General features: G+C 44.1%; 2 protein-coding genes and 1 pseudogene across 3 annotated transcripts; 1 reads left to right on the plus strand and 2 right to left on the minus strand.

Moving 5' to 3' along the window:
* Window positions 1-2371: 2371 nt before the first annotated feature.
* LOC123186906 (G patch domain-containing protein 8) lies at window positions 2372-7428 on the minus strand. The gene is made up of 7 exons (XM_044598635.1): window positions 7286-7428; window positions 6926-7211; window positions 4151-4305; window positions 3776-3919; window positions 3512-3621; window positions 3249-3399; window positions 2372-2802 (listed from the first exon to the last, which is right to left on the minus strand). Exons 1-7 carry the CDS (start codon window positions 7286-7288, stop codon window positions 2716-2718), a joined length of 936 nt encoding a protein of 311 aa, XP_044454570.1. The 5' UTR covers window positions 7289-7428; the 3' UTR covers window positions 2372-2715.
* A 43-nt stretch (window positions 7429-7471) lies between these two features.
* LOC123186905 (tRNA (adenine(58)-N(1))-methyltransferase non-catalytic subunit TRM6) lies at window positions 7472-12605 on the plus strand. 2 transcript variants are annotated; one of them, XM_044598633.1, is made up of 13 exons: window positions 7472-7652; window positions 7767-7870; window positions 7962-8091; window positions 8201-8282; window positions 8371-8441; window positions 9768-9809; window positions 9962-10086; window positions 10170-10263; window positions 10560-10870; window positions 10951-11056; window positions 11146-11251; window positions 11478-11564; window positions 12249-12605. In XM_044598633.1, the coding sequence occupies exons 1-13, from the start codon at window positions 7540-7542 to the stop codon at window positions 12399-12401; spliced, it is 1524 nt and encodes a 507-aa protein (XP_044454568.1). In that variant the 5' UTR covers window positions 7472-7539; the 3' UTR covers window positions 12402-12605. The 2 variants fall into 2 exon arrangements, with proteins under 2 accessions (XP_044454568.1, XP_044454569.1); XM_044598634.1 differs by lacking the exon at window positions 7472-7652 and having other exon boundaries at window positions 7789-7880.
* Window positions 12606-13465: 860 nt separating this feature from the next.
* LOC123186907 (uncharacterized) lies at window positions 13466-21604 on the minus strand (annotated as a pseudogene).
* Window positions 21605-23744: the final 2140 nt, after the last annotated feature.

Genomic DNA, 23744 nt, shown 5'->3' on the forward strand with positions numbered 1-23744 from the left:
TTACATGACAAATATCCATGAAAAGATAGATCATCAACGGAGATCATGGGTGGTGGCGATCGGTGAGAAAATGGTGCTCAATTCACGTGTCCTGAATCGACCAGTGTTTCCCCAAGATAGATATATCCAAATTGTTGCAAGTTGTGGGTACATCTTTTTTTTAGCAGGGAATATTTCCATACACTATTCATGGACTATTTCTGTACACCTTAATACATAATAAATCAGGTCATACGAACAATTACGTTAGCACACGGGATTGATAATAAAAGCCATGAAAAGACGGACCATCGGCAAGATCACGGGTGGCGGCGATCGTCGAGGAAATGATGCTCAGTTCATGCATATCCCAAATATATCCAAATTGCTGCTTGTTGTGGGTACGACATGAGAGCATCTAGCAGTACAATAGAATGGATGGGCCCGATTATTAAGCAATTTTCCGTCTCATGTTGGCATGTTGCTCAGTCCCCTGAGAGGAGGAGTTGAGCTGATTCCCCAGCCAATGATGCATCATGAGCCAGTGCCAGAGTTGCTAAGTAGATGCAGGCCAGTTAAACAAATATACATGCTGATCCCAATTGCTCACCTGCCCCAGTAGCTTAACTGCCCTCGGCCCCAGTTCATCCTTGGTTCCTTGTCCCTCTCTCTTAACCGATTAATGTTAACGTCATGCTCATCGATCGTGTCGTACGACATTACTATTATTATTTAAGATAATTTCTGCGGGGAACATGGATTTTGGTTTCTTGCCAATAACTTGGATTGGGATGGTACGTAGCGGTGCACATGGAGGCAGATTGGTGTATGTACCCTACCACTCACACAGACATGGACATAACATATTCTCATGAGCATCTGCATTTGGCACAACTGATAGAGGAGAATCCAGGCGAACGCGCGTCGAGATTGGTTTGGTATGACGAAGAAAACACACCGATCCCCGGCATGCACCATGATTTGTTGATCAAACTTGAATCTTCAACCAAAAACAACATAGCTACCAATTGACCTATATCTTCAAGTCGTATGACATTGTTTATTTGATAATTTATTTAAGATTAATTTCTATGGGGAAAGAAATTCTGGTTTGTTGCCAATAGCTTGGATTGAGATGCTATATAGCAGCAGTAACAGGGCACATGGATGCGGATTGGTACTTACACTGACATGGACATCTTATACACTGTGCAGCTGTATTTGCAACAAAAGGGCACAACTGGTAGAAGAGAAGAAGGACAAAGGTGTGTCGAGATCCGTGCGATACCGAGAACCCATGTCGATCCCGGCATCCAGGATGATGTGACCATCAAACTCCCATCTTGAACCAAATCAACATTAGCTAGGATCTGAATCACCAACTGACATACTCATCTACAAGTAGTAACCTCACCCTTCTTTAGCTGGCTAGATAGATAGTCAAATGGATGTCAAAAAAGCTGGAGAGGAAAACAAAACATGTACTAGTTCCTGCTGAAAGTGTGTCACCTTTCTAGGACGGATAGCATGAAACTGAAGCTAGTGAGAGAGAGGCACATGAGGGAGACCTGGGCTGGGTTAGTTATTTGTCTGACCAACCAACGATGCATGGATAGGAGATGCATATGGCAGCATGTGTGTGTGCATGCATTATTCAGAGCAGTGAAGAGGAATACTACATATGCATGCATGTTAGGTGCGAGGCATCTGCAGAGCCGAGCTAGCGGCTGCCCTGCAAGGCTCCATCTCCATGCAAATGCCCTCACAGCAAAACCCCAACCGGCAATGCTGGACCATGCAATGCATGTTCTCTCTCTCTCTCACCAAAAGATGAAGGCCACAGCAGAGCAGGAAGAAAGTGAAACATGAGGCTCATCAGCTTATCCATAACCCCAAGTGCAACTGGTTCAGGACCTGTACTTACTTTTTCAGAGGGAGAAGATGAACAAAAAGACCAATAATTGGATTCTTGTTTTCAACAATGGGTGCTGATGTATGCATGTTTGTTATGTGTGCCTGATGGATGACCATCATCATCAGTGTTCCTGACATGCCTGCGTTGCACGCACTCACTCGCCCTGCTGCAGATCTGTGCAATAACTTCATACTGAGATGTGGGGGTGAAAAGGTGATCCACATGTATGCATGTAGGTGTGATCTGATCTCTCGAGACTGTTTACATGTCAATGCATGCATGAATGCAACCATGTTCACCATGATGGACCACGGCTCCAAGAGACAGGTCAAGCCAACTGCCTCTCCCTCTCCCAGGGGCTCCATCAACACCAAGCCATTTGCACTTTGGTCTGATCAATCACCCTCCCTTTTTACCTGCTTTGTGAAAAAAGTGAGAAAGAAATACACTTCACCACCCACCGACCGCCGAGGAATCTCACAAGAATCCAACAATATTGATACAAAAGGTGTGCCCCAACAAAGGGGGGCCATGTTCTTCTAGTTGCCAGCCTGCCATGGCTCAAGCCAGTTACAACCACTCTGATATGGAAGTACAGACAGAGTTGCTCTTACAATGTACCATCAGTTCAATACAATTGACACCACAACGGTCCAAGTCCCTGCTTGTTCATGGGGTTGGCCAAGATGCCGCTATCCACATCTGCCCAAACCAGCAGCACATTACATGCACGGCATCTTCTCAGGGATGACTTACTGGAATCTGCTGACAAGGCCGGCATTCCCCTCCTTTGTGAGGTATCATGTGAGGGCAAAGGAAGGTCATGCCTCCTCATCGCTGTCGTTTCCGAAGACGGAAGGGACTTTCGTGGCAATCTTTGGCTTCTTGCTCATGTTGCCAACAGGTGCCTGTCCATTGTTAGAAGGAATGCTCAGTCAGAATGATCTCACAGAATTAGCTTCTAAAGCATGATACATGTACAGTGAGTTTGACAGGAGACAAGCAGGAGACATATGTGGAATTAGTGAACAGGAGGTAAAAGTAACTTCATTAGTGGTCTGCACAAAGAAGACAGGGATAAGAGGCTAAAATATGACTATTTGAGAAACAAGTCTCTTTTCTTTGCACAGCACACAATTGCATATTTTTGCATGAAATTTCAAAAGCGCCACATTATTTGCAACATGTACACGTGGTATTCTTTTGGGATTCTGTGAAAAAAATGTTGTTTCTGAAGCAGGAGCAAACAAGCTCAAGCACAGTTCAGAGTTACCAGAATGCAAGCACAATATCCTTTACTTCCATAGTCATATCTGCTGAACAAAATGTGGTGTTGATGTAAGAATTAAGATACCTTGGAAGGGGTCATTTTGGAGAAGCCAAACTTCAATGTTCGACGCTGATCCTGATTGCCCGGGGTCAGCAAGTTCTTTGGCGTAGCTTGCTCTCCTGAGATATCTGGCTGTTCTTGCTTCTCTTTCTGCTGCTTTCTATGAGCATCTGCCCTGCGAGTTCCATCAAGGAAATTACAAGTTCAACACACATTCAATGCATTCCTAAGGAAAAACAAGCATTCATCGTGTTTTATTAATTGAGGACAAAGTACAGAATGCATACAGTTGGGCAAATTTTGCCAGCTCCTTCTCTTCTCGCTGCTGCTCACGTTTCTGCCTATCATCACGGTTGCCACTGTTGCTGCTTTGCATCTCTTTCATTTCCTTGAACCTCTGCAGAACCAGAATATACAAAGTGTCATGTTTGGGGGAAAAGGATACATAAGGTATCAACAGCAACAGACGTATGGCACAAAAATCAAAACAATCAGAAAATAAAAATCATTGAAAAAGAAATTCAACGGACCTAGTGTTGCAAATGCATTACCTTCCTATGATTATGGTCATATGAGCTTAGATGACTCTCAAATTCATATGCCAGCTTGTATTGCTTATTGCAGAGGCTGCAAAAGAATGTCTTCTGTATCTCCTTAACCTCACTGCGGATTTTCTGCTCACGTTCTGCTGTGACCTGGATTGTCATGATTCGCACCAAGCAGGGAAAAGAAGCCACCAAATAAAAAGTGCACAGGATGCTCAAAATTCATGAGGGTTGATGCTACAACTCCATATCCAAATGGCACACCAGCATAGGTGCTATGCAGCACCGACAATCAGATAGCGGTTCTCACAGCTGAAGCATCAACCCGGAAGAATCTCAAAAGAAAATACAGAAATTAGCACTCAGTGTGTGATTGCGCACCTCACGCTTCTTAATATGCTCTTCAGTCTCCTCAAGTTCAACATTTAATCTCTTTCTTTGTACATTGTCCTCAGCTGTGAAGAAGTCATCCTGCTCTTGCTTCCCCACTCCTAATTTTGCATCCCTGATACCGGCTTTTATGGGCTCTAGTATACCTGCATCGGGACAAAGTAATGTATTGTTGAGGTGCAGGAACTAGATGGCAATGCCAAATTGTAAAACGTCTTTGGAAGAACAAAATATCATCTCAGCTGAAACTGTAGCCTAAGTTTAGAACAAAAAATGAGACAGAAATAAAAGAAAATATCCAGATCTTCAGTAATATGAAGCATTAGATATACTGTGGTTACCAAAATTGGCGAGAAAACTACTGCAGATTAATCTTCTCCGGATTCTTTTAGAGTAGAATAAAGCTACACTATGTGCTGTGAGCCTGTGATGGTGGTAGCATACATATGTCCTTCAGAGCATTAAAGGAGCCAGAGACTAAATTCTAACTGGAACTTGCTTTACGTTAAGGTTGTAATCATTTGTCAACAGCACTCGAATTCAGTCCAGGCAGCTCTCAAACAGTGCAACTGACTTCTACTAGACTACTAGTACTCCAATCCAAAGTCCAAGTGCACTCATTCGATACACCAGAACTTTATACAAACACATACAAATGTGCCAAAGAACATCAACATCGTTAAGTCCCAAGTTCCAATAGCATGGCCAGAGCCTCTGCATCAAGCACTCCGCCCTTCCAGATCTATCAATATGGACTTTTTGTTCATTGCAGTATCCTCATCTTTGTTTCCTTTAGTTCCTCTCTCTTTCTTCTGTCTGGTTCCAGGTTTGGTGATTGATTTGATCTGAAGGCTTAGGAGGCAGAGAGCCTACATTGATGGGGTTTCACAGGGGTCAGCAAAGAGTTGGTGCACTTTCCATGGGGATCGATGACGACAAGGGATGCCACGCTCTCTGAGATGACATAAGCGCTTGCCACCTGCCGCAAAGTCGCTTTCGTGCATGATTTGTTTTAAGCATCGTTGAGACTCAACGGGTCCAGAAGACTGTACACGGATGGCCCCTGCAACCTAGACCACTGGACCAACATGATGATACCAATCAATGGTTGATACTCCCTCCGTAAAGAAATATAAGAGCGTTTAGATCGCTACTTAACAATATAACCTAATCGTTTAGGTATGGTTGATCTAAACGCTCTTATATTTCTTTACGGAGGGAGCACTACACTTCAATCCTAGGATTGAAAATGTCAAATTGGCAAACTATATAGTAGTGTATGCATGGCAGCAATTGCGGACTACTATTGCATTGATGAATGATACCACTTTTTCTCAAAACTCTCAACACTTGCCCAAAAGCTTCCCTAGACAAGCTTAAAACTTAGCAAAACCACAGCTATGGGAACTAACATGGTGTCAGTCAGCTAAAAAAACCAGCACAATCGATATTATGCCGTAGGTCATGCAGCTGGGCTGCTGGGGTGTCAACAGCAGCCTCTGCTATGCCTTAGTTCAAAACTGTGACACTTATTTTGGACCGGAGGGAGTACCAGATATGCTCCTGTTACCTGAGTCAACGAGCAAGCTACTGCAGATTAATCCTCTCTGGATCTTTTAGAGTAGAACAAAGCATTAAATCTACAGTGCCTGCTGGGATGGTGGTAGCGGACTTCTATCCTTTATATTGCATTATTAAAGGAGTCAGAGGCTAAATTCTAACCGAAACTTGTTGATTTACACTACGCTTGTTTTCATTTGTTAACAGCAGTCAAACTAGGCCACACAGCTCTTAAACAGGGCAGCTGACTTCTATGGCAGCAAGTGTGGACTATTGTGCCGACGAATGACAACCCCCTATCTCCAAACCCAAAACTCTCTGACACTTAGCTCGCCTAAACGTGTCCCTAGACAGGCTTAAAGTCCATGGAAACCACAACCAAGGAAATGAACATGGTGGCCGTCAGCTAACGAAAACCAGATGAATCGACATTACGCTGTCCGTCCTGCGGCTGCGGCATCAATAACAACCTCTGATATACGTCTTGGGTTGCTGATTCTACCAATTATTTCATCTTAAACTAATTACTAACCCATCAGTTGGAATACAATGACGATGGAGTCTGAAAGAACGATGATGATGATGGTTGACCAACACAAAATTACAGCAGGTTCAGTGACTGAAGCTGAAGTCCAACAAAAACTTGTTGCTTTCACCTAAGTTTGTTTTCATTTGTTAACAACAGTCAGACTAGGCCAGGCAGCTCTCAAACAGGACAACCGACATCTATGGCAGCAAATGTGGACTCTTATTGCATTGACAAATGACAACCAACTTTCTCCAAACCCAAAACTCTCGATGATTGGCTCGCCTAAATGTGTCCCTAGACAAGCTTAAAATCCACCAAGACCCCAACCAAGGAAACTAACATGGTGGCCAGTCAGCCAGCCAGCCAACAAAGCCGACGGAATCGACATTTGCGCTGTCGGGCCTGCAGACACGGCATCGACAGCAGCCTCTGCTATGTCTTCAGTTACTGATTCTACCAATTATGTCATCTATAACTAACAACTAACCGATGAGCTCGAACACGATGACGACGGAGTCTAAAAGAACCAAGGATGATGACTGATAACAGAGCAAAGAACCACAGGAACTAACCTGCTTCCTTCTTTACCCTCTCTACAGATGACTGAACTGAACTGAACTGAATCTGTAGAGAGTGTAAAGAAGCAGGTGAGAGCAGAGGAAAGAAGGAAGGGAAACCTTGCTCGTTCTTGCCGAGGCCCTTGCCGGACTTCCATCCCATCTTCTGCAGCAGCCTGAAGCCGACGTTGGAGGAGGCGAGCTGCGTGTCGACGGAGGCCTGCTCCAGCCCCTCCGTGTCCAGGTTCTCCACCGGCCGGTGCCCCCTCGGCAGCCGGAACTCCACCTCCTCGTCCAGCCGGTCGTACCCTCCCCCGTACTCCTCATCCCCCGCCTCCTTCCCAGACGGCGGCGGGTTCTTGCTGCCGCTGCCGCTGCCGATGCCGCCGTAGTAAGACCGATTCTCCTGCGCAGCACGAGTCAGATGAGACGGCGGCGGATCCGCAGCGCGAGTCGGTCAGAGGAAAGCAAAGCACTCACCATGGGTCGCTAGGGTTTTCGCCGGAGCCGGCGCCGGCGACGAGGGTGTGGGGGATTGGGGTTGACGATGGGCTCTCTCTACTCTCGCCCTTTTTCCCTTCTAGCTACAACAGAATCGTTGGTGGGCCCGGCCCAGAATTGCTCCTGATGCCCAGCCCAGGCTTGTGTTGAAATTGGGTCCGGCTTGTTAACGACCCGGCCCGCGTGTTAAACCCTCCTCTTGTTCCGTCCCCCTCCCGAACTCGGCGACACCAATGGCGCAGCCGCCGACGGCGGTGATACCGCGGGAGGCGTGGGAGGGGTGCAGCGTGCTCCTCGACATCAACGACGGCGACCGCCTCGCCTTCTTCCGCCTCACCCCCGGCGCGTCCGTACACTCCCCTCCCCTTCCCTTATTAGCTTCCTGCTCCGAAACCCTAGCTAGCTGTCCGTGCGGCCGCGCTGACGTGTCTCTCTCTGATGTTGTGTGTGGTTGGCGCAGGACGGTGAAGATAGGGGACAAGAGCTGCTCGCTGCAGCCGCTGCTCGGCCGCCCCTTCGGCTCCCTCTTCCGGGTCGGCCCCGACGGCCTCCTCCCCTGCCAAGGCAAGGATGAGTATGTTAGTCTTTTCCCTTCCAGTTCATCTCTTCACTCTACTAGTTAATAACAATGGCTGGCACTGGTTGATTGGTGCAGATGATGATAAGCCGCGAGACGGCGGTGCCGCGGAGGGCCAGGCGCAGGAAGAGACCAAGGACAATAGGTCCCTGGTCGACAATAACACCGCGCAGACGCTGTCCAGCGAGGACATCGAGGCAATGAAGCGGTGAGGATTCGACCAACCGGCCGTTTTCCACGTGTCTTGGCTGAGCAGGATATTTATCTGTCTGTTCTCTGTTATTTAATGAGATTTTGGCATTGTGCGGTTTTAACAGGGAGGGTGCGAGCGGTGACGCGATAGTGGAGGCTTTGATAGCGAATAGCTCCACATTTGGAAATAAGACTGTGTTCTCACAAGTATGACTGACTTACTTATTGGCTAGTTGATTCCTTGCTGTTTTGGGGGACGCTGAGGGCTGATTTGGTTCGATCGTTTTGGCTGCAGGAGAAATACAAGCTCAAGAAACAAAAGAAATATGCGCCTAAAGTGCTCTTGCGACGCCCCTCTACCAGAAGGTATGTCATGCCGCCCTTTTTTGCGGCAGGAAAAATATCAATATCTTTTTGAAAGCGAATACTGTCAAACCTATTGTGCTGTATGAGTATGACAATCACGTATGTGACCATATGTAGTGTTTGTATGAATATACAAAGATACATCTTTTGATGAGCCCTTTGTAGTGGATGTCTGGTCCAAGGTAGTGAACTGATATCTCTGAACTCTGAAGTATCTTTCTTCTTAACTGAAGTTTGAAGATTGTTGTACTGTATGAATGAAGTAGGAGAAGTAGGAAAAAGTCATTGATTTATTTATAATTTCGTACAACAATTGACGAAAACACATCTAGCATATAGGCTGTTGCTCTCTATTTCCTCATCACCGCTATCTCTCTATGGCAGCAATCCAGTCTGTTGTGCTTAATTTTACATAGCCCAGCCAACCTTAGGTCACACCAACTTCTACCGGGTAGTGGGCTACAATGTACAATTTGAAGGCATTTGAATACACGCTTCCTCTGTGTTTTTCATCAAGAGATGCAGGAACATAACGATTATATATGCTACCATCATTCATCAATACAACCGAATGTGTGCTTCTTAATCTGAATATGGCATGGAACATGGTGTATCAATTGATAAAGTGCGTAGAGAGGGAAAATAAGAAGAAGACTAAAACGAAATGTTTGTGAACTTATAGCCTGTGGAATTTGAGTCGCACAGCTGCTCTTTTGAATATTTGTGTATCCTTTGTTTCATTAAAAGTGGTGGTATAGGGTATTCACAACAAGAAATATTGTTGAGGAAATCGTTAACTGGTAGCTGCTCGGTTGGTTAGCGAGTAGGGGATTAATCGGCTAATCGGCAAGTTAATCGGACATTTAATCAATTAATCGGATGATTTTTCGGTTTATCGGCTACTCGGTAACCCTATGAGTAGGGATTAATCGGCAAGTTAACTGGTTAATCGGATGAATTCTTGAACAGGGAGAAATAACTTGTGGCTGCATAAAAGTCGCAATGCAAATTAATTTGTTTAAGTTGACATATGGATATGTTGTTGGTTGGGATGGGGATGGGAGGGTTTTAATTTTCTCTTAATAGAGCATGTAAGTTTTCCAGCTTTTGGCTTGAAAGATTACCAGGTGAACTGGATTTAACTCAGTTATTTGGAAAGTTGGCATAATTTGAATAATTTTGTCATAACTTATATTTGCAAGTGTTTGGCACTTGAACAAATAATTTCCTTTTACATTATATTATGCTCATTGGATTTAGCATATACTACTAGAAGTGGAAGGTATGCAAAATTATCTAATATTTTTGTTCCCTTTTATGCTACAGCATTTGTGAGACATATTTCAAGAAGTATCCAGCTCGAATAGGGTAATTAATTCCCTTTCATTACTTGCTGGAGCCAATTTATTTTTTTCCTTTTCATCATCATAGTCAATTTCTTGATCTTGTTTCCTAGAAACAACGGAAGTGTATAGCTATAGCACTTAATTACATAACACCGTCTTTTCTGTGTTCCTCAGGTTTATGCGAGTTGATACGCTCTCCCTCTTGTTGTCAATGGCAAATGTTGGTGCATATTCAGATGTGCTTGCCGTTGATATGGTTGGGGGTTTAGTTGTTGGAGCTGTAGCTGAACGCTTAGGAGGTAAATTATGCTTGTGCATTGCCGTTTTAATGCATATGTTAGTTTACAATCAATATTGATTGTCTCTGTTATTTCTATTATAGGTACAGGATATGTTTGTAGCACATATCTTGGATCAGCGCCCAGCTCTATAGACATAATAAGAATGTATAATTTGAACAGCGAGATGAGCAGCAGGTAAATCCAATTTTTGAGCATTATATGGCTTCTCATTTAAAGATGCTTCTCATTTAAGGAGATAGTCAGTTAGAGAACCTTTGGAAAGCAAGCAGGAGTGTAAATTCATACATTAATCTGAAACATACTTTTTACCCTTAAAGCGGCTATAAGACCATACTAAGAATGTTGATAGATACATTATTTACAGTTTCAGATAATATGCAGTATCATTCTTATCATTATGTATTATATCTTGAGTTGTCATCTGTTACTTTTATCAGTATGTACATGTAACTGTATGAAGCTCCATTCAGGATTTTCCAGGCACCACTTAGCAACTTGTGCTCCTTGAAAAGTTCTGGCAATGCTCCTGGTAGCGTTCAAGGTGATGCGGTCGAACCTAGTGCAGTACCAGACGAGAGTCTTCAGTCATCCCTGGAAAAACCATCTGATACAGAAGTATCAGATGGGAATGCGCAGTCAACGACAGCGCAGCCAATTGTTATAGAGGCCCCTGAGCCTTCAACGGATGAGCACCTTAATCGAGGTGACATTCCAATTGATATAGAGGCCCCTGAGCCTGCAACGGATGAGCACCTTAATCAAGGTGACATTTCTATGCCGGGTAAGCAGTGATCAATCTATTACGAAGAACTTTCCATGAGAGTGTGATGTTCGATCTACTGATGCTATCTTGGTCTGTAGATTGCAAAGGAAATAATGGCAATTCAATAGCTCCCAAAGCACCGAGAGCAGGAAAAGCACCCTCACCGGAGAGGATGAAATATTGGGGAGAACATGGCTTTAGCAGGTAACGCGGAATACACTCCCATCAGTAGAAGACAACTGCAGTATGCGTCTAAATATTTTCATTAATATATTGGTTTTGTGTTAATGCAGTTTGATTGTCGCTGCTCCTGGGCACGAGGTGGAGAGTGTGGTTGCTGATTTGCTTCCACTCTTGTCTTACTCGGCCCCGTTTGCTATTTATCACCAGTATCTTCAGGTAAATCTTCATTATTTACAACTGATACAGATGCCAGTTCCTACAAAATGTTTGTCTTGCGGCATTTCTGCAGAGAAATTTCCTTTATATCCTGTCGCTTCCCTGAAACATTAGCTTATGTGTTAAATTGACCTTTTTTTTTGTTTTATCCTTATTTCTGTTTGCTCATTTTGTAAAGTTTAGTTTTGCTGTTACTTATCTTTTGTTTTCTGGTGTCTACATGCAGCCTCTTGCGACTTGCATGCATAGTTTGCAAGTATCGAAAATGGCTATTGGGTTACAGATAACTGAACCCTGGCTTCGAGAGTATCAGGTCAGTATGCTAGGCATTTTTCTTCTTGTTGTTTTTATAAGCCTGATTAATAATTACCAAAGTGTGGCTGCTTATAAACCAATTTTGACAGTAAGGAATGTAGAGTAATAAAATGTTTGAAGGTCCATATATGGATACCTGTCTGAAGCCTAAATTACCAAAGTTTCGCTGTTTATAAACCAATTTTGTTGCCACCCTACTTGAGTACTCCCTCCGTTTCTTTTTAGTCCGCATATAAGGTTTGGTCAAAGTCAAACTTTGTAGAGTTTGACTAACTTTATAATAAAAATTATAAACATTCACAATATGAAATCAATATTATCAGATGCACCATGAAACGTATTTTCATACTATATAGTTTTAGTATTGTAGATGTTCATATTTTTTAATATAAATTTGGTCAAATTTTGTGTAGTTTGACTTTGACCAAATCTTATATGCGGAGTAAAAAGAAACGGAGGGAGTACTAATAACTGCTGGGTTGTTGTGGTGTGTGATGAGCATGCTTGCAACAAAATTGGTTTATAAATGCAAAAAAAATGGCCTCTGAATTATGAATGCTACTTATAAATTCAACAAAGGGTCTGTGACTAGTGTCGTGAATTATGCAGGTAAATCATCTATAAAAACCAGAAACTGTGCTGATTTCCTTGTTATTTTAATCTCCCTTACCTTTGGATGCAGGTCCTTCCATTGCGCAGCCACCCACACATGCAGATGAACGCGTTTGGTGGGTATATCTTGAGCGGCATCCGGGTACACAAGCCAGACCCGTCGGGAGCACGAGTGCAAGAGAAGTCATCTGGTGCAACGGAGAGCATGCTTGTCTCGTTGTAACTTCTTTTTTCTACGGGTTGCAGCGATACGGTTTGCGTTGCGGCATCAGGTCTGAGGAGTATACTTGTAAACAAGTATGTCTTGCATCCTTCCCCTGTGGGAAGGACATGTAACATATGCCTGCCGGTATTCGCCTGTGTTGTAACTGTGGTTGATTCACATCCCAGTTTTGATTAATTCACTCTCGTACCAGTGGAACATTGATATGCCATGGACATGGTTTTCCACATCATCAATTTACCCCTTCCTCTTAAGAATTTACCACCATGAATAAACATACCTAGTGACTTTGCCTAACTAACATGTTCTGTTGTCCGAAGAAACTTGACCCGTTTTGCTGTTCATCAGAGTCAACCCTCTGAGAAAACGAATTTGGAAAATACTAATATGAAGCACACTTTTAGTTAGTCTGCAAAAGCATATTTCAATGTTATAAAAGCTTTGGTAGTAAGATTTGGACTTTTTGGCAAGGTTTGGGATTTTGGTACTAGAACTCAAATATCTGAAATTTAAAAAACTATTCAGAATTATTTATTTTGAGATTTCTTATTAAATTTTGAGAAAAAGATATCTGCTATATTTGAATTTGATTTCAAGTGTGTCAAAAGTTTTTGATATAATTTTTCTTTTGATACCCACTGAAACTACCAAAAATGAAATGGTGAACTCTTTTTATACTGTATGTAGCATGTCTAAGATGTTTCATCACTTCAAAAGAGAAACTCCATTGCGTACAACATCACAAATTTAACTGCTGCTACCAAGTCTGGAGCACAAGACCATGCAGTTCATGGCGAAGAAAAGAAGCTCGTATATTTGACGAGATCACAAAATGTTGATGCACAAAATGCAGTAAATGGTGCTCCTCTCCTCTCCTATGGTGATGCTGATATCTTGGGACTTCACACCCCTAATTTGGCGATGATCTACAGGATTTCCGGAACACAACTGAAGGTCATGACTTCAAGCAAGCCAGATGAGATCAGCAACATTCTTCTGCTGAGAAAACTAAATTACTCTCAGATCACACCTTGTAGCTAGGTGAATTCAGAGGATGGTCGTGACAGAAAATATATAGCGAATTAAGGGTACACGTTCACGCCAGCCAAGGACATGGCGTCTGGGATTTACCCCAAGTACAGGAAGTTGAGCTCCAGGGCTATCAGATCGATCTGGCGTTTTGTACCCATTACAACCAGTGAAAGGTAACTTCTTTTTTGAGCTAGTGAAAGGTAGCTTTTATAATGCTAATAATGTAAAAGCTGGTGAACAAGGAGACAGTAAAAGTAATTCAAAAAGTGACAGCTCTAGTCTTCAGAGCCATTGGATGCACGATCAAGGGTGTGGCAGTGTGTCGGAACTCCGTGGAAAGTGGTACGTTGCTGTTAGATTTGATGAAGATAACCACTGGGTGTCGATTTCTTCAGATAACAACATGACAAGTGTCGATTTCTTCAGAAGCTGCAGTCTGGTTCCTGACAAGGTGTGTAAGTAATTGGCATGGTTCTGCCGGTCAGGGTCAGATTATTTTATACTGCACAACACTAATACCGAATGACCGAGATACTAACCTAGGAAAGGCTTCTTCTTCATTAGCATTCTTATTCCGTAGACTTGCAATTCAATTCCTTGGCAGCACTCCAATTCTGAAACGTTTTGTTTTCAAGTCGGTTAAGCTAATAAGAACATGTTAGCTAGCTGCCTAGCTAGTGTGCTTCTTGCAGAGTTGCATTTCACTGTGGCCTTATTACCTCACATGAATAAACGTTCTGCTGGAGTTGCAGTTCTTGGCGAGAACCGTGAGTACAAAACCTTCACCAATTACTCACACCTGCAAAAATCGACCGGCCATTGAGTCAGCTGATTATTCATAGCGTCCCTCTACACAGAGCAGACATACATAGCCTCCTTCTTACCTTTGCAGTGTCAGTTTTTCGTGATAAAAGGCTGTCAGCTGCACATGGAGGAAAAATGGTAATTATGGCCTGCGCAGATGAGTTGCTTGTTAATTAGTACAAAAGCATCATCCCTCCATGTGATTAAAATGAAGCATATCTGAATATTTAGACCTGACCTTTATCCTTTTCTTGCAGAATGCTGCAGCAGCACGGGGATACCTTCGAAAATATCATATGCAACATCAGCTTGACAATGTGCTTTGGGGGATGCTATTGGCAATGGCTGCAGCAATTCCTGGGCGACCAGTGTGCGCTTTAGACGGATTTGGTTGGTACACTGCATCCGAGGAAGAATAGAATGAGGGGCAAGGTATCAAGGATGTCACAAGGAACAGCTGAAACTTAAAACTGCATCCACCGAACAGCACCATTCGTGTGTGGCTATTGCAGTGGAAGAAGACTGCCAACCACACCTTTCCCCCAACTCAATCTGTTGCTTCTGAGGAGATTCATCTACAAAACAGAGCAAACATCATAACTGAGATTAGCTACTGACAGTACGTATTGGTAGCAAACCTATAAGTTGCAAGTATACCTGGAAAGCAAAACTGCAAACATGATCAGCAGCAAAACACTGAAAATTCATTGTTTTCCATAATTATGCCAAGATGATTCTTTGATCCCTAAAACTGAACATTTTCCGGACACACCTTCAGTCTTCATGAGTTTTGGACAAAATGTAAACACAGGTGGCTTGAAAGCCACCAAACAAACATAAGAACACCTGAACAGCAAGCCGACAGAAATTAGAAATGCAAGAACACCTGGTACTCACAGCAACATAGCAGTCTATGAAAAGAAAAATTCACCTTAATATCAGTAGCTTGATGTCCTACTGCTATTTTGATCGTGACACCCAAAATAGGGGAGTAGACTGCCACGTCTTGATGAATAACAATAACCCAAATTTAATTGCAAAATATGAAGAAGCCTATAAGATCGAACAAATACCTGCACAGATAACAAAAACAAATGGTGATCACAGGTTTTGTTGGAAGAAAAGAAGATAGACTTGCAGAAGGCATTGGCTGATAATGATGTCAATTTTATTGATTTGTGGAAAGAAAAGGGGCGTCGAGAAACAAATCTTAAATAGTTTCACTACCGTTGAGAAGAAAATGGGAATCTGATATGGCAGGAGTAAAAGTGGATTTTTTTTCTTTTTGTGGTTTTGCATGTAATGGCTCCACCTGAAATTAGAACCAAGAACCAAGAGGGAGCCCAGTTATAGTTCAGTTCAGAAGTATGTTGTTGAGAAATCTCAATCAGAAAGGTATTTTGGGTGCAGCCCCATGTGCTTAATCCCCATCTTATTTTCTGCTTCTCCTCTCACATCTACTTTGCTTCAACCAAGTTATCTATTCGATCTAATTTCTGGTTGCTAGATAGATCAACTTCTCTCCTAGTTCATACACTTCTCCACCAAAAAACCCCAAATATTGTTGTTATTAGTGTGTGGTGAAAGATCAGGGCCAATCAGCACACGTGGTGTCTTATCAGATATAGTACAGCAGGAGTAAAGTTCCAGTTTAGATGTACTTACCAGATTTAAGTAGAGGAAGGAAGGCCACAGCCACAAGGCCTTCGTTGTGTCATGCATGTGTTTGAATGGGAAGGGAAGAGCTCTACAAGGCTAGAGGAATGTACAAGGGAACTCCAAGGCATCGTCCTGCATAGTGGATGGGAACAAACTATGTGTTATTAGGAAAACACACACACACAAAAATATGTTTGTGTTACCTTGGATCAGTAGTCAATGATGTCTATTTGATTTTGGGGATGGTTCCCACTAACCCCCTGCACTGCTGTTTCAGCTCCTCCCTGCAGCTGAAGATATCACTACCAGGCTGATGATGGGCAAAGTGGAAAAACACCAAGAAAGTATGTTTGTGTTACCTTGGATCAGTGTATTAAGAGTTCTGGGATGGTTCCCTCTAACCCCCTGCAGTACTGTTTTAACTCCTCGCTGCACCTGAAGATATCTAGCTTTTCCAGTGAATCCGAGAGGGCATCGTTGGGCAATGACGAGATGGCTGGACAGAACTTGACTGATAATATCTTGAGGCTGGTGAGGTTACGCAGCCCTGCAGGGAGTTGTTGAAGGTCCTTGAAACTCCAAAACTCTAGTTTCTGGAGGGAGGAGAGGAGTTGAAGGGCGTCCTCTTGCTCCTTGCTAAACCGCTCCATCCCTTCACACCAATGCCCCCAAAGTTCCAGCTTGGTGAGGGAGGAAGAGAGGAATCTGCAGACGGGTGCAGCAAGAAGTCCTGCCATGTCATTTGTTTTAAGCTCACGCAGTGTGGATGAAGCAAGCGGTGCCTGCTGCTCTTCACCTCCCTCAGCATCTTCCAAAGCCCGTCTGGGGTTGGGATCCCAATCAGCAAAGAATCTAGGGCTGTGCATGACCTCTAATTCGTTGAGCTGGCCTCCAGTGGTAAGGAGAGAGCACAAGCCCTGACATTTCAGATCCTCTCCACAACCATGCAATTTTAATGTGGTGAGAGAGGAGAGGTTTGAGAGGGGCTCCAGTGTCCTTAAGCCTTTCACAAACCAAAGCATCAGAAACTGCAGGGAGGAAGGGAAAATGTGACAGGAAAAGGAGAAGGTGGATAGAAACTTTGGGGACCACAGTATTGTTAATCTCTGGAGGGATCGCAAGGCTTGGAGCCATCCTTCTCCAGGAACAAGAGTTGGCGGGTCCACCAGGACCAGCTCTGGGCATTTAAAGATCACCAACTCCCGTAGTGAGTCACGGAGATGAGCGGGGAAGAGCAGCACCCCATCATCCTCTTCCTCTGCTGCTGCGGTTATCTCTGATGCTTCTTGTGTTGTCTGTTGCACATCCACACCCACTACCAGCTTTTTTATGTTTTTACACTTCCGTATTTCCAATTTGGAGAGCTTTGGGAGGTGGGGAAGGAGCTCTGTCAGTTCCTCGCCAGTATTACCATTTAATTCGCAGATCTGGATACACTCAACATGGAGCTCCCATTCCACATCACTCTGACCTCCTCCTAGTGGTCCAACTAGACCAACTGAATTTATTACAAGCAATGTCTTCAACGATGTTAGCATCAGAAGGTGCTTCAACTCCAGAGGTGGGCACTTGTCCAGTCTCAGCGTCTCTAGACCTGTTTCTTTATCAAAAACCAGCACTTGGTCTAAGCTAAGCAGATCACTCTCTCCGGTAATTCTCAATTCTGCTCCACCGGATGATTTTGAGTACCAAAAATGCTTCAGTAACTTTACATTTTTCATCATGACTTGACGCAGACCTTCAATCCAGGATATGGGAATCACTGGCAAGAATTCAGGACAGTCATGTACCTCAAGCTCTTGTAGCTTGGGGAACCAATCTGGGGAAACAATGTGGTTTGAGAAAGGCAACCCCAACAGTTTCGGGCACTCTCTAATAACCAGAACTTGCAAAAGAGGGAACATATGAGCATCCGGTGGCAACAATTCTCCACTAATGGAAGACTCTTGTTCACCTGTGTAAACCCAATTTTCAAAACTTCCTAGGCCAATGAGTGTAAGATTTATTAGCCTGCAAAAGCTTCTCTCTATGATAAAATCCTTCAGTCTGGCAATATGCTTCAATTTTAGCTCACGAAGATCCCAAGCCTTCCCTAAAGAAGGGAAAACTTCCCAAGAAACACCATTCAGATAAAGAGATTGTAGAGCTTCAACAGCGAACTCCTCTGCCAGCCATGTTGGAGAAGAAAGACCTCCGTGCCCTCTAATACACAACACTTGAAGATCTCCATGAGGTTGAAGGCTCTCAAGAACCGCTGCTTCAACACTAGCCTCGACAGTAGACCGCTCACTATCCCAGTTCAATGATAACCTCTTCAAGTATTTTTTCTCCATCAGTTTTGCTTGAGCTGCTTCTTCTACAGTATCTATCTTCTCAAGGTTATAGATGCCAAGCTCCCTGAGCTTGCTTAAATGCTCTAGTTGCTTTGCTTCAAATCCTTCACTTTCTTTATTGACTCGAAATACCTTCAACTCTTCTAAGAGTTTAAGTTTTCCCACATTATAAATACCAGAATGAAGCTCACCATCACGGGTATGAATATGGCACAGTTTTGCAAGATTGCTCATGTCTCTGGGCAAATCACAACTCCCACCCCATGGCTCAAGATCTAGAACCCTTAAATGATAAAATTTAGAGATGTTGAGTGGTAAATGCATCTCTCTGTCACATGTCCCTAGACATAGGAATCGTAGGTGGACAAGTCCTGAAAAGTGATGTAACATGAACTCCATGGGATACATCATGTCAAACAAATAAAGAACACGAAGAGCATTTGCTTCCAGAAAAAAATCACCAAATATCTTGGCAAAACTTCCATCCATTTTACCCAATAACACCAATGTGTGCAAATGTTCACCCTTCAATTTTGTCTTCAGTTCTTCCAATTCACTTCTTAATTTTTCACCTGACACTGCATCATATTCGCCTAAGTCATGTGTGCTTATAGACAAGTGACGGGTGGTTGGCTGAATTACCACTGATCCAACATTAGGGGGACGTAAACAAAGACAATCATGCGATGCAACATTCAATGCCAAATCGTGTAGTAGGTCATGCATAACATACCGCTGACCATCGGAATCTTCCCTGAAAAATCCATAATTGACTAACTCATTTAAATTGCTCAAACCTATATCTTCAGATGTTTGATTTTGATCACTAGGTATCAAAATATCTAGTCCGATCCACAGGCTGATGAGATCATAGCTTCTGAGATATACATCTTCAGGAATCAATGCAGAATAGGAAAAACATTGCTGCAGATGGAAAGGGAGAAAGTTATAGCTGAGCCTCAAGGCAGACATAATTCCATCGGTTTGCATTTCCCATTCTTTACTTTTGAGGACCCTTTTCCAATGATACAAACTATGTTCTTTACTCAGTAATCTACCAACAGTTCTTGCTGCAAGAGGGGAGCCCTTAAGTTTTTCCATTATCTTATCTCCGGTCTCAAGCAGAAAATGTTTGTCCCTTGGACATTGCTCATCGCCAAAGACAAATGTGAGAAACAACTTTCTAAACTCTCCAGAATTTAAACCATCCAGTTCTATTGATTGGCCAGTTGTTTTAATCATCTGTGCTATTGCTCGAAACCGAGTTGTGACTAGAACCATGGAACCCTTTTCTTGTGAATGGTAGAGTATCGACAGGAGTTTTTCCCAGTCACCCACATCACTAATCTGCCATATATCATCCAATACAAGTAAGAACCTTTTAGATTTCAATCTTTCTTCAATCAGCTCTTCAGTTGTACTGCCCTCCTTTTCACTTTCAATTGGACGAGTACCTACTTCAATCTGTTCTAGCACCTTATCCAGATTGAAATTGAATGACACACACATCCAAATCCTGACTGGAAAATGATTCTGCACCTGTTGGTTGCGATATATGTGTTGTATCAGAGTTGTCTTTCCCATTCCCCCAGGACCAACAACCGGAAGCACAGTTAGACCCTTTGTACAGTATTGACCCTTGGTGATATCATGTATGATGCTATTCATGACAGTCTCCCTCCCGTACAGTTTTGGCTCATCAATTCGACCTTTGGTGATGGGACGGCTCTGGGCAATGTCTGGGATGGTTCTAGGGCCACAACCTTGCAGAATCTTGGTAACCTCGTTGCGCATAAGCTTTAGTTGCTCCACAGTGCCCTTCATCCTTTGAGAGAAATCGACCCTATTAAACTCATGCATTGGTGCTTCTTGCGCATTGGCACCAACTTCATCACCATGAACATGGGGATGCGGGGAAGATAAGCAAGGGAGGAGTTTACCGAGCTTGGGCATGCATCCACTGAGCTCCTGACCAGTCTGGTTGGCGTTTGGCGGCGAGGAGGAATCGGCAGGTAGTCTCTGCCCTCTGCCACACGGCCAAGCACAACAACTGACATGTTGTCTTGCAACTCCCTGCCGGTGATCACCACCAGTGTTGGCACCAAAGCAGTACGCGGACAAGGATGACAGCTGTTTGGCAAGAGCTTTGACGGTGTGGCGAGCATTGAGGGCGAGGTTGCAGACGCAACCCTTGCCGTGCTGGTCAGCAGCATCGTATGTATGATATAGCTCGTCGTGGATGCGGAAGTAGTCCAGCTCGTCCAGCAAGTCCTCGGCGTTGTGTGCCGAGTCCAGCAGCCTCTGCAGCAGCTCCTCCATGGCCGAACCGCAGATCTCCTTGCGGGCAGCTTGTTGGAGCGTGGCCTTGACGAGCAGAAGTTCCATCCTGAGGTCCTCGATGTTGACGCCAAGGTTGCTGCTGGCTGACCAAGCCCCCAGCAAGCCATCTGCAACGGGGCCTAGCGCCTTCTCCACCACCCATTGTGCCGCGCCGAGGGCGGCCTCAGCCATCCTCTGGCCGGACGCAGGGATGAACGATTGTGCAACACCTGCATTCAGGAATCAAAATAAATTTGTTGGTAAATATATAGGCTGCTAGCTGGAAGCTGCAAATGAAAGGGGGGGAGTGTGTGTATAGCACGCACGTTAGCGCAAGCGCGCCGGTGATGGGGTGCCGCCTGCCTGCCTTCCTTCCTGCCTAGTACCTAGCTGCTGCAAATGGGGGATTGAGTTGCAGCGCAGCACAGCAGGCCAGGGATGGGTACCTGTAGAGAATTTTCAATCACAAGACAAGTATAAATGCAGTGCAGGCATCAGGCCAAGAATTTACAATCACAAGACAAGTATAATTAAGGCACGGAGAGGGAGAGTGGGGAAACATGCATTTATTTGTATGTATACAAACATACAAATAAAAATGGTTAAAAAGATCTACCACGTAGTTTATTTCTCTGTGTGGTCAACCAAACTCAGGCATTGATCCTATTGTGCCACGGAGAGGGGATGGGGGATCTGACCAGCTGCTGTGCGTCGGAGGCCTGCCTTCCTGCCGGTGCCGCCTAGCTAGCTGCAAATCGGGGTTGAGAGAGTCACACCGGGACAGTACAGGAATGGAGGCACTGAAACAGAGCACGGAATGAGAGAGAGATAGAGGCAACTGACCTGGTGTTATCCGGTAGGGTGCGGCTGGTTCAGATCCGGGCGGGAGCCACCGTCGCCGTGGTGAGAGGGCGAGATGACCCGAGTTGCGTCGACCGCGGGAAGCGGAGGCGGCTGCGTTCCCGGACGTGGAGAGCAGAGCAGAGGAGCGCCGGCCGTGGAGAAGACAGACAGCTGACAGCACAACCAGCTCGACAGAGTGAGTGAGTGGAAAAGACTGAGTGAGCGTAGGAGTACTGGTTTAGCACCTCTTGGATCTGGATCGGACGCGCATAACAGTACAAGTATTTTTTTACTTCCATATGTTGGTATTGTTCAACATAACTTGGTATTGTTCCAGGCGCCAAAAAAATTGAATTTCTCAGAAAATTTATAAAAATTACAAAATCATAAACACTATTATGAGTCTACTGTGCAAATATAAGCCATTTCTGGGCACATATGAACCCTTAAACTGACATATTAACTTGTCTCCAGAAATTTGTCAAATTTTGGCCAAAAAATGAACTTCTCAGAAAAATATCCATAGGTGAAAAATGTTTTGGGGTCCACCGGAAGGGTTTAGGTCACAAATATATAGGTGGAAAAGTTTCTGGGCCTGTTTTTTTTTTGGAAAAGGGGTGATTCCCCGGCCTTTTTCCAAAAAAACAAAAGTGTATGTGTATCTCTAGATATGAGCTGCTTAGTTTACTTACTTACTACAGTATGATCGTATGATGTATTGGTGATCATCAGGTACGGTTACAAGTCATCAACTGAACTAATCGCTGCCAAGCAAATTAAGCGCGCATCCCGTGTGAGGCAAAACCAAGAGTAAAAACAAGAGTAGCTAGGCAGCGGGTCTCACGCTGGTGGCGTTGCGCGCGGTCTTCAAGGCGCTTGCTGGCACAAGGACAAGCCATGTGAATGAGCTTGGTAAGCGAGTGTTAATTAATCAGCGATTAAACAAAGCTAAGGTGGTACATCTACTTTGCCTGTAAAGCACGAGTGTGAGGCAAAAGCACTAAGCAGCTGCAGAAAGCCAAAAGTAGTTCTGCGGTAGTAATAATCAGGGTACCAGCAGCACTTATTGTCACACGGACTAGAAAAGCAAAACAAGGACAAAGGACTACAAATAACTAGTACTCCCTCCGTAAAAAAATATAAGAGCGTTTAGATCCAATACTAGAAACTACTCCTGTCATCCCAGAATATACTCTGTACCTACCGGGGAGAGACATGGTGGTCTTGTTGAGTATTTCGATTCGTGAGGCCAAGCTTAAGGCTCTGGTTGACAGTTGTTCTACTACCATGTAATCTATATCTATGAGATTTTTACCATTCCATTGAAAACAGAGTAGAGAGAGCACGCTCAAGTTTGTTACAAGACCAAGATCACAGTTGGTTTGGCTGCTGGACGAGAAAGCGAATGGGCTCATTCAGTATCGAGGTCTCTACTGATATACTACTAGTTCTATTGAAGTGAAGGAGCCTCAGTTGTGGCGCCCTTGAACAGGAACAGGTGACCTGCTTGAGCCAAAGATGCGTATGCCCATCTATACGTTGCTCCGACCGGATCTGATGAACCAAACTAATCGCATCCCATCCCATCCCTCGAAGCAAATCCAAGAGTAAGATAAAGACTAGGCTCCGGGTCTTGCGCCGGTGGCGTTGCAGTCTTCAAGGCGCTGGCCCACACAAGCGCACAAGGACATGGCATGTGAACGAGCTTGGTAAGCGAGTGTTAAAGGGCATTGGGCTCTAGCATCTAGACTCAAGTTGATGATATTATACTTGGATTGACAGTAGGCAGTCGCACAAAGCCAAAAAGTAGTTCTGTTCTGCAGTAGTAATAATCGGGCTATTAGCAGCACTTCTTGTCACACATATTAGGAAAAAGAAAAAACAAGGACAAGGGGCTGCCATCATCTGCAAATAAACCAGTACCAATCAGTAATACAAACAAGGACGAGGGGGGGTTCCGGTAACCTCCTGATACTCCGGTAAAATCCCGATTTCACTCGGAACACTTTCGATATCCAAACATAGGCTTTCAATATATCAATCTTTATGTCTCGACCATTTTGAGACTCCTCGTCATGTCCGTGATCACATCCGGGACTCCGAACAACCTTCGGTACATCAAAATGCATAAACTCATAATATAACTGTCATCGTAACCTTAAGCGTGCGGACCCTACGGGTTCGAGAACAATGTAGACATGACCGAGACACGTCTCCGGTCAATAACCAATAGCGGAACCTGGATGCTCATATTGGCTCCTACATATTCTACAAAGATCTTTTATCGGTCAGACCGCATAACAACATACGTTGTTCCCTTTATCATCGGTATGTTACTTGCCCGAGATTCGAT

The sequence above is a fragment of the Triticum aestivum genome, chromosome 2A (assembly GCF_018294505.1).
Source record: "Triticum aestivum cultivar Chinese Spring chromosome 2A, IWGSC CS RefSeq v2.1, whole genome shotgun sequence".
Classification (NCBI taxonomy): domain Eukaryota; kingdom Viridiplantae; phylum Streptophyta; class Magnoliopsida; order Poales; family Poaceae; genus Triticum; species Triticum aestivum.

Bases quoted from the DNA above. Each gene is read 5' to 3' on its own strand.
- LOC123186905 (XM_044598633.1), top strand. From the start codon at position 7,540: ATGGCGCAGCCGCCGACGGCGGTGATACCGCGGGAGGCGTGGGAGGGG. The intron at 9,810-9,961 runs GTAATTAATTCC...TGTGTTCCTCAG, and splicing joins AAGTATCCAGCTCGAATAGG to GTTTATGCGAGTTGATACGC. The intron at 11,057-11,145 runs GTAACGCGGAAT...GTGTTAATGCAG, and splicing joins GGAGAACATGGCTTTAGCAG to TTTGATTGTCGCTGCTCCTG.
- LOC123186906 (XM_044598635.1), bottom strand. The intron at 3,920-4,150 runs GTGCGCAATCAC...ATGACAATCCAG, and splicing joins AGCATATTAAGAAGCGTGAG to GTCACAGCAGAACGTGAGCA. The intron at 2,803-3,248 runs GTATCTTAATTC...AACAATGGACAG, and splicing joins CCAAAATGACCCCTTCCAAG to GCACCTGTTGGCAACATGAG.